Source organism: Micromesistius poutassou, assembly GCF_964030765.1.
Source record: "Micromesistius poutassou genome assembly, chromosome: 19".
NCBI classification, from domain to species: Eukaryota; Metazoa; Chordata; class Actinopteri; order Gadiformes; family Gadidae; genus Micromesistius; species Micromesistius poutassou.
In genome coordinates, this window is record NC_140289.1 from 8,205,748 (window position 1) to 8,219,912 (window position 14,165).

General features: G+C 46.9%; 1 protein-coding gene across 1 annotated transcript in view; it reads right to left on the reverse strand.

Annotated features, from left to right (window-relative positions):
- Positions 1 to 7,946, reverse strand: part of LOC311364286 (exostosin-1) — a gene marked incomplete at both ends in the record, with an annotated part of 163,677 nt that extends 155,731 nt beyond the window's left edge. The window contains 3 exons of the mRNA XM_084484275.1: positions 6,124 to 6,391; positions 6,440 to 6,971; positions 7,638 to 7,946. Of these exons, the coding sequence (XP_084340401.1) occupies positions 6,124 to 6,391; positions 6,440 to 6,971; positions 7,638 to 7,946 (1,109 nt within the window). The remainder of the gene's footprint in view (positions 1 to 6,123; positions 6,392 to 6,439; positions 6,972 to 7,637) is intronic.
- Between the last annotated feature and the right edge of the window lie 6,219 nt (positions 7,947 to 14,165).

Here is a 14,165-nt window from a genome sequence, read left to right on the forward strand (position 1 = left end):
AGCAATAAAACAAGTTACACAACAAACCCTTTTTCAGTCTTGTGTGTCGGCTCCTCTGAGCCGGTGTTGATGTTTAACGGCTCTCACACGTGTGGAAGAGGAGCTGAACTGCACCGCTGGGAAATCTCTCTCGGAGGGGTGGAACAGGGGTCATGGGGCACAGGTTCACCGAAATTGACAGGAGGAAAACATATAGGATATGGAGAGCTTGTCATTCTTTTCTTCCGATCACTTTGTACGGTCAAGGTTCCGCCTTGTGCCGTATAGTACATTTTTAAATAAATAAATAAAACATATAAAAAACATATTTTCCCTCACCCCTATTGCAACACATAATTTCCAATGTATATCATTGTATAGGATATCCTGCATTTTTAAATACGTCAAACACACTGCAATTTTATGTCATGGACAGTCAGGAAATTCTGACCATATACAGCATTATCATCATTTAGACATAATACAATGTTCCTTCTCCTTATTTAGACTGTATCATGCAAAAATGATGTCACAGGAGTCACATTCAGTAAAAAACTTCAGCAGTCAATGAGCTGGGAACCTCCTTCCATTCAGCTATGACCAGCCGGGGCGAACGAATGGCTAAGTTATTGGCATAATAAACTAAATAGTTACATCTTTCTCTCATTCGTTTTAATGTAACAGCAGATGTGACTGCTGCGACACAGTGGATATTGCCCAACTGAGAATGACCAAACCAAAAGCTAAACGGATGGTAAGTGACATCATCTGGCACCATTTCAGCCAATCAGAGAGCATGAGTATGTTATGACTATAGGATAGTGTTCCACCAGAGCTGGTGCTGCCTCCTACGGTTTGATTTGATCTTCCTCTTCATTCTTCTACACCTAATTAGTGTGTCTTTTATTGCTTTAAAGTTTAAGGGAACCCCCTGCTTTTTCAGCTAAAATTTGAAGACTGTGAGGTTTAAAGAAAATGTGTTTTGGGCTGAGATCTCTAGGAAGGAGGCGGTGGGTTATCTCCAGAGTATTGGCTCACAGAACTGTGTTACACTTTTCCTCAACAGAAAAATGTTCTTTCATAACTGAGGTTAATGAATAGTGCCTATTTCACCATTTCATTTACAGCTGAGGTTAAATTGATATGCTTTTGTTGCACTGCTGCAGCTGTTGGGCTTCAAGGTAGCAGTCCCTTCAATCTTTTGGCTGACCCTGACCTGGATGAGCCAATTAAGAAGCTGAATGAATAATAGCCTAATCATAATGACCATAATCAAGGTTTAGGATGACAACTGGGGTCTCATTAGTATTAGCAAACAGACAATGTGCATGTCATTTACAGCCACAAAGTCCAGCACGCCTACAGACGGACTGCAGATGGGAACAGGTTTTTATTTTTTTTCATTTCTAATGAATCATCGCCGGACTGTTCACCCATTTGCAAAGGCAGGCGCGTACCGGCCAAAAGCGGCAAAGCAAACATACGACCGTAAACGTTCCAAAAAGCGCACACACAATCAAAGCCGTCGTCCACACAGACGCGTCACTCTCCGTGCAAACACTCGTGGTGCTGAACACACAGACACTCTGCATTATGTATACAGCGAGACACACGGGCCCACACCGGAGCCCGCCCTGCATGTCCAACAGTCAGCAGCAGCTGGTCTCAAATCACTGTAGCATGGTCCGTTTGTCTGTTCCGAGGACCAATGAGAGACGAGGAGAGGCAGATGGACCTCAGATGATCCCAATTATGACTGTGGCTCTTATAAATCGATGAGGCCATCTTAGGAAACGCATTGCTCTGAATAACAACATGCCAAGGATTGACCTGGCAACAGTTTACTTATGCAGTCTGCTATATTGCAAACTCACTAAATGTCATGCTTAGGAGGTATCCATACGTTACCCTACCAACCACCCCGACCGGTGCCACACCCACATACACGCAGAGTGCTACTACCACTCTCACACACACACACACACACACACACACACACACACACACACACACGCACACACACATGCACACACACACGCACACACACACACACACACACACACACACACCACCGGAAAGAGAGAAAGACTCAAAGACAAAGAGAGAGACTTAGAGAGAGAGAGAGACTCAGAGAGACACACAGAGAGAGAGAGATTTAGAGGGGAGAGAGAGGGAGACTCAGAGAAAGAGATAGACAGAGAGAAAGAGACAAAGAAAGAGTAATACTCAGAGAGAGAGAGAGGGAGAGAGAGAGAGAGAGGAAGAGGAAAAGGAAAGCGGCACAAAGTGCAGAAGTGTAGAGAAGGATTGTAGTGCCTCTTCTAAAACTTTGCCAGACAGGTGAAGTGTGTGTGTGTGTGTGCACGTGTGTGCGTGCGTGCGTGCGTGTGTGCGTGCGTGAGTGCGTGCGTGTGTGTGCGTGCGTCAGATGACTGAAGGGGGGTGCAACACTAGGGCAAGATCAAAACAATGCTGTGTAATACAGACATGGTTCCTGCCACACACTCCCCTATAGGCTCTGCACATTCCTCAATGTCGGTTTGACAGTGCTGGAAAAGAGAAAAATATCAATTGTATTTATTTATGATGGACTTCCTTGTGTCTCTCAACCACAGCCGCCTTTGACCCAGTACATTTTTCTTAAACAGAGGACTATCGAGAGTGAGCTAGTAGGCCTCAGTCTCATACTGGTAAATGTCAATCCATGTTGTTCCTTTCACAGACCAAAGAAGCCTGTTAATAGCATTTCATTCTCTCATTGCTCTGAGTTGCATTGCGTGCGTCAAGCCCAGATCGATAGCTTTTTGCTTCTGAAAGCGGCACTAGCCTCCCGTAGCCTAACTCTCTCTGTCTCTATCGCTCTCTCTCTCTCTCTCTCTCTCTCTGTCTCGCTCTCTCTCTCTCTCTCTCTCTCTCAATCTCTCGATCTCTCTCTCCGCCCTTGATATATCAGACGGCACTGGCTGTGAAATAATCTGGCCTTTCAGCATGGAAAACGATCTTTAGAGATAAACTTTTAGGATATTTGACAAGAAATGTCTCCGACAGCCCCTGCCGACAGCTCTGCAGCTTTGAGTGTGTGTGTGTGTGTGTAGCGCTGTGTTGGTTTTCTATCTCCTTCAGGCAGAGTTTGTATGGCATTCCTGTCCCCCTAAAAGTGTAATCAAACAGCCGTGCATAACTGCATGGTTGTGCACCTTTGGCAGTAAATAAGAATAATGTCCTGATTAGAATGATAAATACTAGCGTGCATAAATGCGTGATTCCATCGATGTATTGTAAAGATAAATCAAAGTGCACACATATAAAGTGTTAAACATGCTTGGTTTAGTGCTTTAGGTGTGTGTGTGTGTAAAGGTAATATAAATGTATTCACAGGGGAGGAGAAGAGAGGCAGAGGTGGTGGAGATAAGAAACCAAGGGACAAGGCTTATGGTAACTATTCCACATGAAAGCATTTTTAAGGTTTTATAAAATCACAAATTTGAACTATACTTCTTACATGCAGTATAAGCACCCAACACATTCTCATATATACACACACATACACACACACATGCACTCATATACACACACATACATACACATACACTCACACATACAAACATATGCAGACACTAGTAACAAGATGCTGTAGGACTAGGCAGCATACAATTTGGTGTGCTAAACCGTCAATAGTGTGGTCTATTTAGTTGATTAGTAAATGCAACACATCCTAGTGTATAAAGGTATCAGCCTTTATATTCCCTGTTCCAAACCCTCCTTTGTAGCCACGATAAGATGAACGCCTCCTCGCTGCTGCCTCTGATCTATGTCTCATCCAGCCCAGATCGAGACCTCTGTGAATCAAGGCCCCCCTGTTGCTTCCATTAGGCAAAGTGGTTGTCTGGCTGTTGTTAACCTCAACCCACTCGACCCGATACAGAGAAACAGACCGAGCCTCACCGCCTCCTACTGCCGAGCACACAAGACGCACGATCGCTATCATCTCCGTCTCCTTATGATCATCGGGGCGGCTTGGTCCAATGGCGAGGGTAGCTATCCAACCGTCCAGCCACAGACGTTCTGGATCCACGGCGGTTTCAGTTCCCACTGATGGTATGGGTGGAGGCTGGGGTGCAGTCTCTTTTGCACGGGGGCCCACTTTGAGTCTACCCAACGTTGTGCATCTTGATGCCCACAGCGAGATCACAGTGATCGTGTAAGGCCACTAGAAAGCCAGGACAGGGATGGGAATGCAAATCATGTTTTTTATTCTTATGATTTATGAAATGGTCAATGTTTTTTGGGGGTATATAATGTGAATGTCACATTGACATTAAAACTAAATAAACAAATACAATTAATATCCGTCCCGGTATTTTCAATTGTTTTGCAGGTTATAGTTTATTGTTCCGACCCATATAAAAAAATGGAAGAGAACATTTTCATAGGCTCCGGTTTCCAAAGGCTCCACGTTTCCATGGCACTAACAGTCACTCGCTCACTTGAAAATCACCTTGAGTAGCTGGCATTGAGACTGCCAGCTTAAACTCTGCTTCTTGGAAACCTGTGATTCTGGATCCATGGAGGGTTTCCCTTTAGGCATGTGGAATATCTAAGCCTAAAATATGCAACAGATAACTCAACAGCTAGTTCTGCGGTTGCTCCCATTTTCACTTTACACGCACACACACACACACACACACACACACACACACACACATACACATCAGTTTTAACTGTCAGCTCTCTTAAAACAGAAAACAGAGTGACACATTCACATTCACACACACACACACACACATGCACACACAGACACAGGCACACATTGAAAGACACACACATTCACACAGACACACTGACACACACACACACACACACACACACATTATCAAACTTCTTCTTCGAAGTTACAAAGCTCTTAACTTTCGGCCAACTGCTGAGCTGACAGAACTTGCCTTCTATCAACCGATGACATGTCTCAACATTTTTTTTCCTCAGTCTAGAAGTGTTACCCCCCAACCCACACACACACACACACATACCCACACACACCCCTCCCTTTGCCACCAACATCACCCACACATCCAACCAACCCCGCATCTGCTACACCCCCAACCCACCTCCACCACTGTCCTCCCTCTCTCTCATTTCTCTCTCACGTCTTTGTTACGATTCGTCTCTTGACACATACACACACAGAGACGCACACACACACACAGACACACACAGGACGCCACCAGGCATTGTCTCCCTCCACAGATCTATGAGGCTTACATGTGAACGTGAAAAAAACTAAAACATAACATGACATCAACGCCCCAGCTTCAAACAAAGACGCTCCACACAGAGTGTAGTGCCTTGGAGTCTCACCCAGGAAACAACACGCCCCACCAGCAGTCAAGTGCAGCCGAGACGCTCATTGAGGCATTGTTGTTGTTGCTGTTGGTGGTGAGGGAGGGGGTGGAAAACACACCAGGTTGACAAACGAAAAACTAGGGTAAAACATACTAGCAACCCCAAAAAAAAGACAGGAATCCAAATCCCACCACTGATACACTCAGAAAAGGCACAGATCCTTTACTGTGACAGAGGCAAAGCTTGGTCAAAAGACAGCAAAGGAGGATCCGGGAGCAATTGCTGATCAAAATGCAAAGCATCTTGCCTGGAGCACATACACAAACAAATAGGGCTGAATTGAACGGCACACTGAAACAGCAAGCCCTACCCTTGTATTGTGCAATAAAAGAGGTACTTAAAGTTGCAATACTTAACTTCAACTAGTTTGTAGCCTAAAAGGACCTGGACATACATATCTATAGTCAATGCTGATCGAAATATCGATTTCGGAAAATGTTAACAAGAAAATCACATCCAGCAACTGATCTATTCCACAATAAAAATTCTGTACAGCCCTTGTCTCTTTGTTTACGAGAACATCCTTCTGCGGGGTCCTGTCTCACCTTACTATGGACGGACACGCCCATAACCCCCTCCCACTCACGCCAGCCACACAGCTGTGCGGCACTGAGTCAGTCACTCCGCATCACACAGTCGCCCTGCCAGTTAGAGTGGAAGGAACAGAGACTGAAAGTCTCCCGCCTCCTAACTGGGAGCGGCTCAACCTCACACGCCTCTAACGAGTAACAGAAGGGCTCTTACTTGGTGTACTCGGCGTTGTCCCGGTGGCAGCGTCCGTCCTTGTGCTTCTCCCAGTCCTTGCCGTGCTTGCAGGTGGTCAGCAGCACAATGTCGTCGCCGTTGTGGATGTGATACAGAGCGTTCCGCGTCTCCGACCCGATGCCGGTCAGGTAGCGTTTCCCCTTGAACACCAGCAGGTACTTCCTGTTGGGCGGCACGTCGTTGAGCACCACGTAGCCGCCGCTGCCCCCGCCCCCGGCCCCGACGCCACCGCCAGCCCCTCCGCCGCCTCCACCCCCTCCGCCGCCACCGCCGCCTCCGCCGCCGCCGCCCCCGCTTTTCAGGGGGTGGTCCTTGGAGAAAAGCGGGATGGACACGTCAAAGTTGGGCCGGAAGCTCCCTGAGTCCACGCTGGCCCGGGCCAGCATGGCCTGGCCCGCCTCGAAGCCCAGGTCCTCGGTGTAGTCGGGCCACGTGCCCGAGTACAGGTTGAAGAGCAGGTGGTTGCGGCCGTCGTTCCAGGTGGGCGTGGCCTGGATGCGGGCGCGCACGCTCTGCACGTACTGCGGCGAGAGCTGGTCCCGGTCCAGGGTGTCGGCGGCGAGCACGAAGAGGCAGGCCCGCGCCGCGTCGGTGGTGTGGAAGCGGGAGCCCTCGATGGCGGCGAGCACCTTCTGGTAGCTCTCCGACGCCTCCTCCCGGCCGCCCCGCTGCGGCGGGTAGATGTACACGGAGAAGCCGTGGCGCTGGCAGCGGGCGAAGTCGAAGCAGGTGTCCATGCGGCAGCGCCGGCTCTTGTGGATGTGGTCGCGGATGGCCCGGCGCTCCCGCGGTGACGTGTGCTGGTGCTGGAGACGGGGGCTGTCCTCCTGCGGGGAGGTGGGGGGGGTGGGGGGGACGACACACACACACGCAGACACACAGACACACACGCATGTATGTACATACAAGCAGGCACACACACACACACACGTGCATACACATACACACGCACACACACACACACACACACACATGTATGTAGATACAAGCAGGCACACATACACACGTGCATACACATACACACACACACACACACACACGTATGTACATACAAGCAGGCACACACACACACACACACACACACACACATACATACACACACACACACACACACACATGCATACACACGCATGATGATAGGGTGATTCAATTTGCCACAATTTGCACAAAGATAAACGTATACGTATATATATATATAATCCTAATATTAATCAACATATTATCACCTCACTGTTGTAACATAATGTCCTACGACAGTGTGGTCAGACAGATCAAAAGGGTGGCTTAGGAGAAGTGGCCGATGGGATTGGTCAATCAACTTTTTTTGTGGGGGGAAACGTGCCATACCCTGTCCCCCTCATGGACACGCCCCTGTCGCTGATCCTCCCGACGCGACTTCAACCATCAATGATCATCAATATTTTCATTGTCTTCCATACCGAGCACGACATTCACAAACACACACAACGTAAACAAGCGTCAACAGCACATACCTCCTGCTCGCCGCCCTCCAGGTAAGGCTCCAGCTGCTGGCTGGACTCAGGCCGGTGCCAGGGCTGTCTGGAGGGCTCCCGCTGGGGCAGCGGGCTCAGGGGCTCGGGCCGGGGCCTCCGGGGGCGGTACGCCTCGGCGCTGGACTGGCTGTAGTCGTACTGGTGGGGGTGGTGGTGGTGGAGAGGCGGGGGCTGTGGTTGGGACTGCTGTGGCGGCTGGAATTCACCAATCTGCAGCCCCCAGAGGTAGACGAGCAAAACGAGGCCGGCCCCCACAGACACGAGCAGGTAGCGCTTCCTGGCCTGCATGTGTGCTGCGGGGGGGGACGGGGGGACGGGGGGGGGGGGGCGGGGGAGGGGGAGGGGGAGGGAGGGGAGGAGGGAGTGGGACGGGAGGGAGGAGGGGGAGGGGAAACGGACTTGGATTGGAATGGACGAGGTGGGAGAAGGGGAGGGTGGGGAGGGTGGGGAGTGGGGGAGGGGGGGGGGGTTAGTGGGGGAGTGGGGGAGGGAGGGGGGGGAGAGACGAGGAAGGGGTGCACCAGACCAATGGAGGTAGTAAATCAAAAATAGAGAACAACAAGAGAGTGTGGAGGTTGTTGAGGGGGGGGGGGGGCGGGGAGAGGGGGGGAGGGGGTGGGGGGGTTGATGGTGCAGCGAGAAGGATGGAGGGCAGGGGGAGCGGGCAGGGGGACAGACAGAGGCGACCCCAACGGAATGTGGGGGGAGGGGGGGGGGGGGGGGGCTAGGTCGCTGCTACCCACAGCTTTGCATCCTGCCACTTGAAGTCACTTGAATAAAATAAAAAAATAAAGGAAGTTTGTAACTTTTCGAGAGCATAATGCCTTTCGCATGATGAAATGTTGAGAGCATAATCTTCATTCGTTTTCAATATAAAGAGCGACTGAGGTTGGCTGTTCTACACTTCAGCATTGTCTGAAGATATGCCTGGCTCGAAGCCAAAATGCGGTTTCATTCATAAGTATCCTGAATAATGAGTTATAAACTACATTGTTTATCACAGATAGATTATAACAATGAATGGTGGGGCCAATAATGCTAGAGTCACCATGTCACACATCACATGTGTAGACCGAGCATTGCATTTACACAACGGCTACATTCACTCATAATATTTACAGTTCAGGTTATTATGATTTCGCTTGGTCCGATTTTACCTTCGGATGATTGTTATGAAGGATTTTTTTAACTGACTTTTCCTACTTTCGATTGAGTTTAAAATGAGTAAAAAAAAAAAAAAAACTAGTTAGCTGTTCGATCTAAAATAACAATCACGACAGATATCCATATGCGTGTTTAAATGTTCGTTTAAAAGGTAATAGAGGGAAAAAAGAACATGAAGCCTACCTTCTTCAAGAGAACACCTGTAGACGCTGAGAAAATGAACCAACGATGTTCTCTGCCGCCGGAGGACAGCAGATACTCTGACTCCACATACATGGTAGAACAACATTTAAGAGATTATATTCCTGCTCACAATGAACCAAAAAACAACGCGCTGTCATCATCCCCACATGTCCAGTTTACAAACTTTTTGGAGGGAAAAGTGCGCTATATATGCACTCCTTCCACCACCCCGAGCAGTGCCTCCGTTTGGCGGGGTGATCCGTCGAGTGTCAACACCGCCCCGGCACATGGGCTCAGGGTTTAGACTGAGATATGGTCCTCTTGTCAATCATTAGAACCACGCCACCACAACTATGGCGATCTCCCCCTGCAACGGATCTCTTTGTAGTTTCAGGACGTGTCTTGCGTGTGTAAGCGGGGACTCAGCAGCCTATAGTTGGTCATCCCTGCTAAATAAAACCCCCAAACTCTGCGCGGTGTCTGCGCGTCGCGATCCGGAGCACGTTGGTGGAGACCCGGCATCAGGTGACGTACCAGACCCCGTTAAAGTTAGGCAGCATTGATGTTTTGGGTGCCGTGTCCGTTAGACTGGTTTAAAAGAAATGAAAACTAATCCCGCCCGGAACGTGTTGTATTTTGGTATCAGCGGTTGAAACCGTGAGGAACGCAAATTAGGGATGAGAAGAAAACGCAGATCCGCTCCGATAAGATCCAGTGGCTCTCCGTAGTGCGGGAGGCGACTGGTGACGGTGAAGGACACAAGCAGTGGCTATAATCCGACCGGTGGGTTACCGTGGAGCGGACACGTTATCCCCAGTGTGTGTCCCCCCTAAAAGTGTGTGTTCTTGTCGGGCTCCGCCGGTCTGGGTCGGGGCTGCCGCTGCCGCACGCGGGGCGCAGGGCGCAGGTGCGCGGAGGCGGCAGCGCTCACACATCACACGGGGCGCAGAGGGGGATCATAAATAAAAGACTAAGCGATGCGAGGCGCAGAAATATGTTTTAATCAAATGTGAAAGGAAGCTAGGTAGGCCTGTGGAATATTTTTTTATTGGATGATTATTTATATTCATCAAAATCAAAGGCACGTGTCATCAGTCATTTGAGTCAGCCTAGTATGAATGTGAAATGTAATTAAATAAGCTACATCGTTTGTAATTACACGTTATGCCTCAATAACCCAATTATCCCCAATATATTTGGCTATGATTAGCCTATTGTAAAGATATTTTTTTTAATATAAAATAAATGTTTTAAAGTTCAGAACATTAGCCTATGAGATTGGCCAGTTTGCTACGTGTTCCCACTTTTGTTTTCTCTAGTAAAGGTTCGTCCTTCATTTCAAAGCGTAGATTTCCCCACATTGAAGTGAAGTTCTACTTAATTAAACCACCGACACCGAGAACAAAAATATGTTACTGGTTATGCCCTAAATGCCCTAAATGTAAATGTAAATGGTTATGATGCGTCGGAAACTCATAAGAGCTTAGGCCTACTAGAAATGAAGACAGTGAAGTTATTTATGATTCATGGACTGACTGACCTACCCGCTGGTCTGCACACAAATAAAGACGTGCCAGCACTGCCAGGACAGACGTGCTGCTGGTGCGCGTACGGTGGGAGCGCGTCGACAGATTATGCAATATACATCGCCATCTGGTGGCCGGTTTGAGTAACAGAAGCACACGTCTAATGTAAAAAATAAGATAAATGCCAATTGACATAACATGAAAGCGGAAACAATATTACTGGATCTAAAGATGTGTATTTATTTTTATCGACACCACAACAAACAAATGGTAAGTGTGAAATGCTTCAGAATAAAAAACATCTGTTAAGTTATAACTTTAATGAACTGCTTTTATTGAGCGTTGTTATTTAAAACATAAGTACACACTGAGTCTGCCTGCCTTGAACAAAATGGTTATTGTTAAATGAAGTACTGTCTAGAATATTAATGTGTTGTTGTTGTTGTTGTTGTTGTTGTTGTTGTTTAGAAAGGGGGTGGGGTTGTATTTCTGTCAGGCTTTTAAGGCTTTTATATTTATGTTTAGCTTAAGAAATTGAGAAATAAAAGAAAGGAAGGCTTTGTTTGTCCTTGCACTTTTTAATTGGCTATAGCAAAGCATGTGGTGCTGAGTGTTTCCGATCAACTTTAGGTATAAAGCTTTAAAGCATTCTAGATTTTAAGGTTAGGAAACGGTGATTATGCACAAGTTCACGATCTGGCAGAATTCAATGTATCATGGTACACCCATGGTTGCATACAAATTACAAATTGAGGGGATCTAAACTGACCCATGTAATTTTTGATCAGTTTACCAGACCATTTTAAGTATTTTTGCTAGCAAAATTTAATATATAATTGATATTGTATTGTAGTACATATACATAGAACCAAAAAGGTGAAGAAAGAAGTAAAAAAAAAAAAGGCTGTATTAATATATTGAGCTTCATAAAATATTTTTGCCTCGCAACCATCAACTACACAATCCTTCAACAGTAACACTTCCCCAGAGCCAGCCTTCCGTCCAGTATAGGCCAACCAAGCTCCACATAGGCCTCACAACCAACAGGAAGGGCCGCAAATGTGTTACAGAACATATTGGTTATTGTAATCTGGCGTGTCAACACTCTGTAGCCTATGTAAAGTGAATAGGATAGGTAGCCATTACTGTGGCTAATGTGATGCTGTGGGAACAACCATGTGATGATGGAGCAACCTGCACCGATAATGACTGCGCTGGTTGTTGGACATGCAGAAAAGTGGCACTCCTCGAGGGTACATGACAATAAAGAGAGAGAGAGAGAGAGAGAGAGAGAGAGAGAGAGAGAGAGGGAGGGGGGGGGGGAGAAGACAGAGGGAGAGGAGTGGAACAGCAGTGTGAATAGAATTAAAATACTCGCAACCTGCCTTTGAACCCTGGGAGAGCCCTAAGAAATAGTATCCTGAGCATCTGAGTGGTAATGGGGTAGGACTCAAGTAAACCATTGTTAACCGTGGCCAATTAGAATCAAGAGAAGAGGAACTGTCTGGTGTTCTGACCTATCGGAATGGGCAGAACTGTGCCCTATCACTCATCATTGTACTTGGGTAGAGCAGGACCCAGTACGAAGAAAAGGGACAATATTAGATGAGAGGACCAAACTGGAATGAATATTGGCCAACTATGAAGCCAACGAGTAAGATTGAGCTCATACGTTAGTAGATGGGAGACTTTCAGAATTAATACAACTCAATGACAGTGTTCTGTCCATTCTAACTGGCTGTGCAATTGTGCATCCAAATTAGCATAGCTCGGCTGGCTGGGTGGTACAGAAAAGTACAGGCTGGCCAGCAAGACATTTTATATATCAGTTACAAGATGTGTTTATATTGATATTGATAATATGAAATCACGATCGCTCAACATTGACTACTGATATTTCAAGTTATTTTAAGCTAAAAGCTAGTTGAAATGTTGTACATTGCAACTTCAACATACACTGTTTCACCATCAGCAGTAGACACACTCAACTAAGGCGACTTAAAATGACTTCAGATACAGGTTTTTATGGAGGGCCACAAACACCATAGCCACTATCCTATCCTGCCACTTTAGGATTGTGTCACACTCACTCTATCATCCAGAATGGAGTTTTCCCAATGCAACTCAGACCCAAGATTGGCTAAGCCTTGTCGTGAAGACAATCTAAACAATTACGTTTTTCGCACCTCACCTCACCTCAGTTCAATTGAGCGAGTGAGTCTGTGAATGCGAAAATGTTGCTGACTGCAGGTTAAAGGAACTCAGTTTAGTGCAAGTTGTCAATACTGACATATGCAATGAATAGGCCTGTTTGGTCGGCATTCCCTCGGGCCTTTTACCACATCACCGTCACATTGTTAAGGTCCTCTTACTCAACAGGTACAATCAATAGACTCGCTCCAAGGGAAGAAAAACGTCAACAGAGCGTCAATTGAATGTGAGCATATCCTTTTTCCACCTTATTTGGAAAGTCTACTTCAGGCACTTTGTCACCAAATAAATGCCTATTAGCCATAATAAGGATGTCAGTAGCCTTGTTGATGATCCATGCCGCACACAATGGGAAATAGGAAATGGAGTGATTTCGAATAGTGCTTTTTTTTTTTGTTACAGTCAAACAATAGCATTTGGCATCGGTTGCTTGATGCCAATTAAGGGTGAAGGGAGTTTCAAAAGGATGTGTTTTGAACCTGATTGCAGATTATTTTACAAAGCCTAAAGGATTAATGTTGGGCAATATTCCAAATATGATAAGGGGATTCCCCTCTTTCCATGGCTTGGCTCTTCCTGCAGACTTTGACCAGGATCAGGTTTTAATTTGGATGCGTAGAATGATGCATTGTGGGAAGAGGAATGGTCTTGAAGATGGACTGGGCAAGACCACAGGGCTGGGAGTGTTTGCCCACTTCTGCAGCTGGTCATTACAGACGACTTCAAGGACTGCCGAACTGGGTACGAAGCCCCATTGGGAAGGCTCGCAAATTATGCAACCAGCTGCATTCAATCCAAGCTCCATATTTAAGGATGCCTCTGAGCCTTCGGTTTGAGATTCCAGTCTTGGGCCAGTCGACGGTCAAGCCTGTAATTGAGGTTAATGCCAGCAGTATGGTAGAACTCTGCTGGGAGGTTCAGGCACACAATGAACTCATCCTCGCTGTCAGAGACAGACAGAGCGAGAGGGGAAACCATCTTATTGGGTTTCCCATTGTGGCAGCGAGTGATGGATCGCACACCGGTTGAGGAGGTTGCTCAGCTTCTTCTCCTGTGTGGTGGTACCTATGGTGTCACCTGACAGACCTCCAGCTATCGATATCTTTATCGATATCTTCTGATCTCTTAGATAGCAGTGGAATGTTCATTGAAGAACTGGGCTTAACTTCACTTGCCCTTTATATCCTACATTTGTCTCACTCCTCTGGGTGACATTGAGATGTGCTGACAACAAGGGAGATAAAGAAAGATATTAAAGTAAAAATATAAAATATAACAAATAGTTTGTGTAAGCCTTGGATAGTAAAGACTAGGTGTGGATGCTGAGTATTATCAGATTGCATCCATTCATCTTTGGTTCCTCCTAATAGTAATTCTCGATCTCTTCATGTGAGCTGTGGACATCTGTTCACGGTCCCCGGAG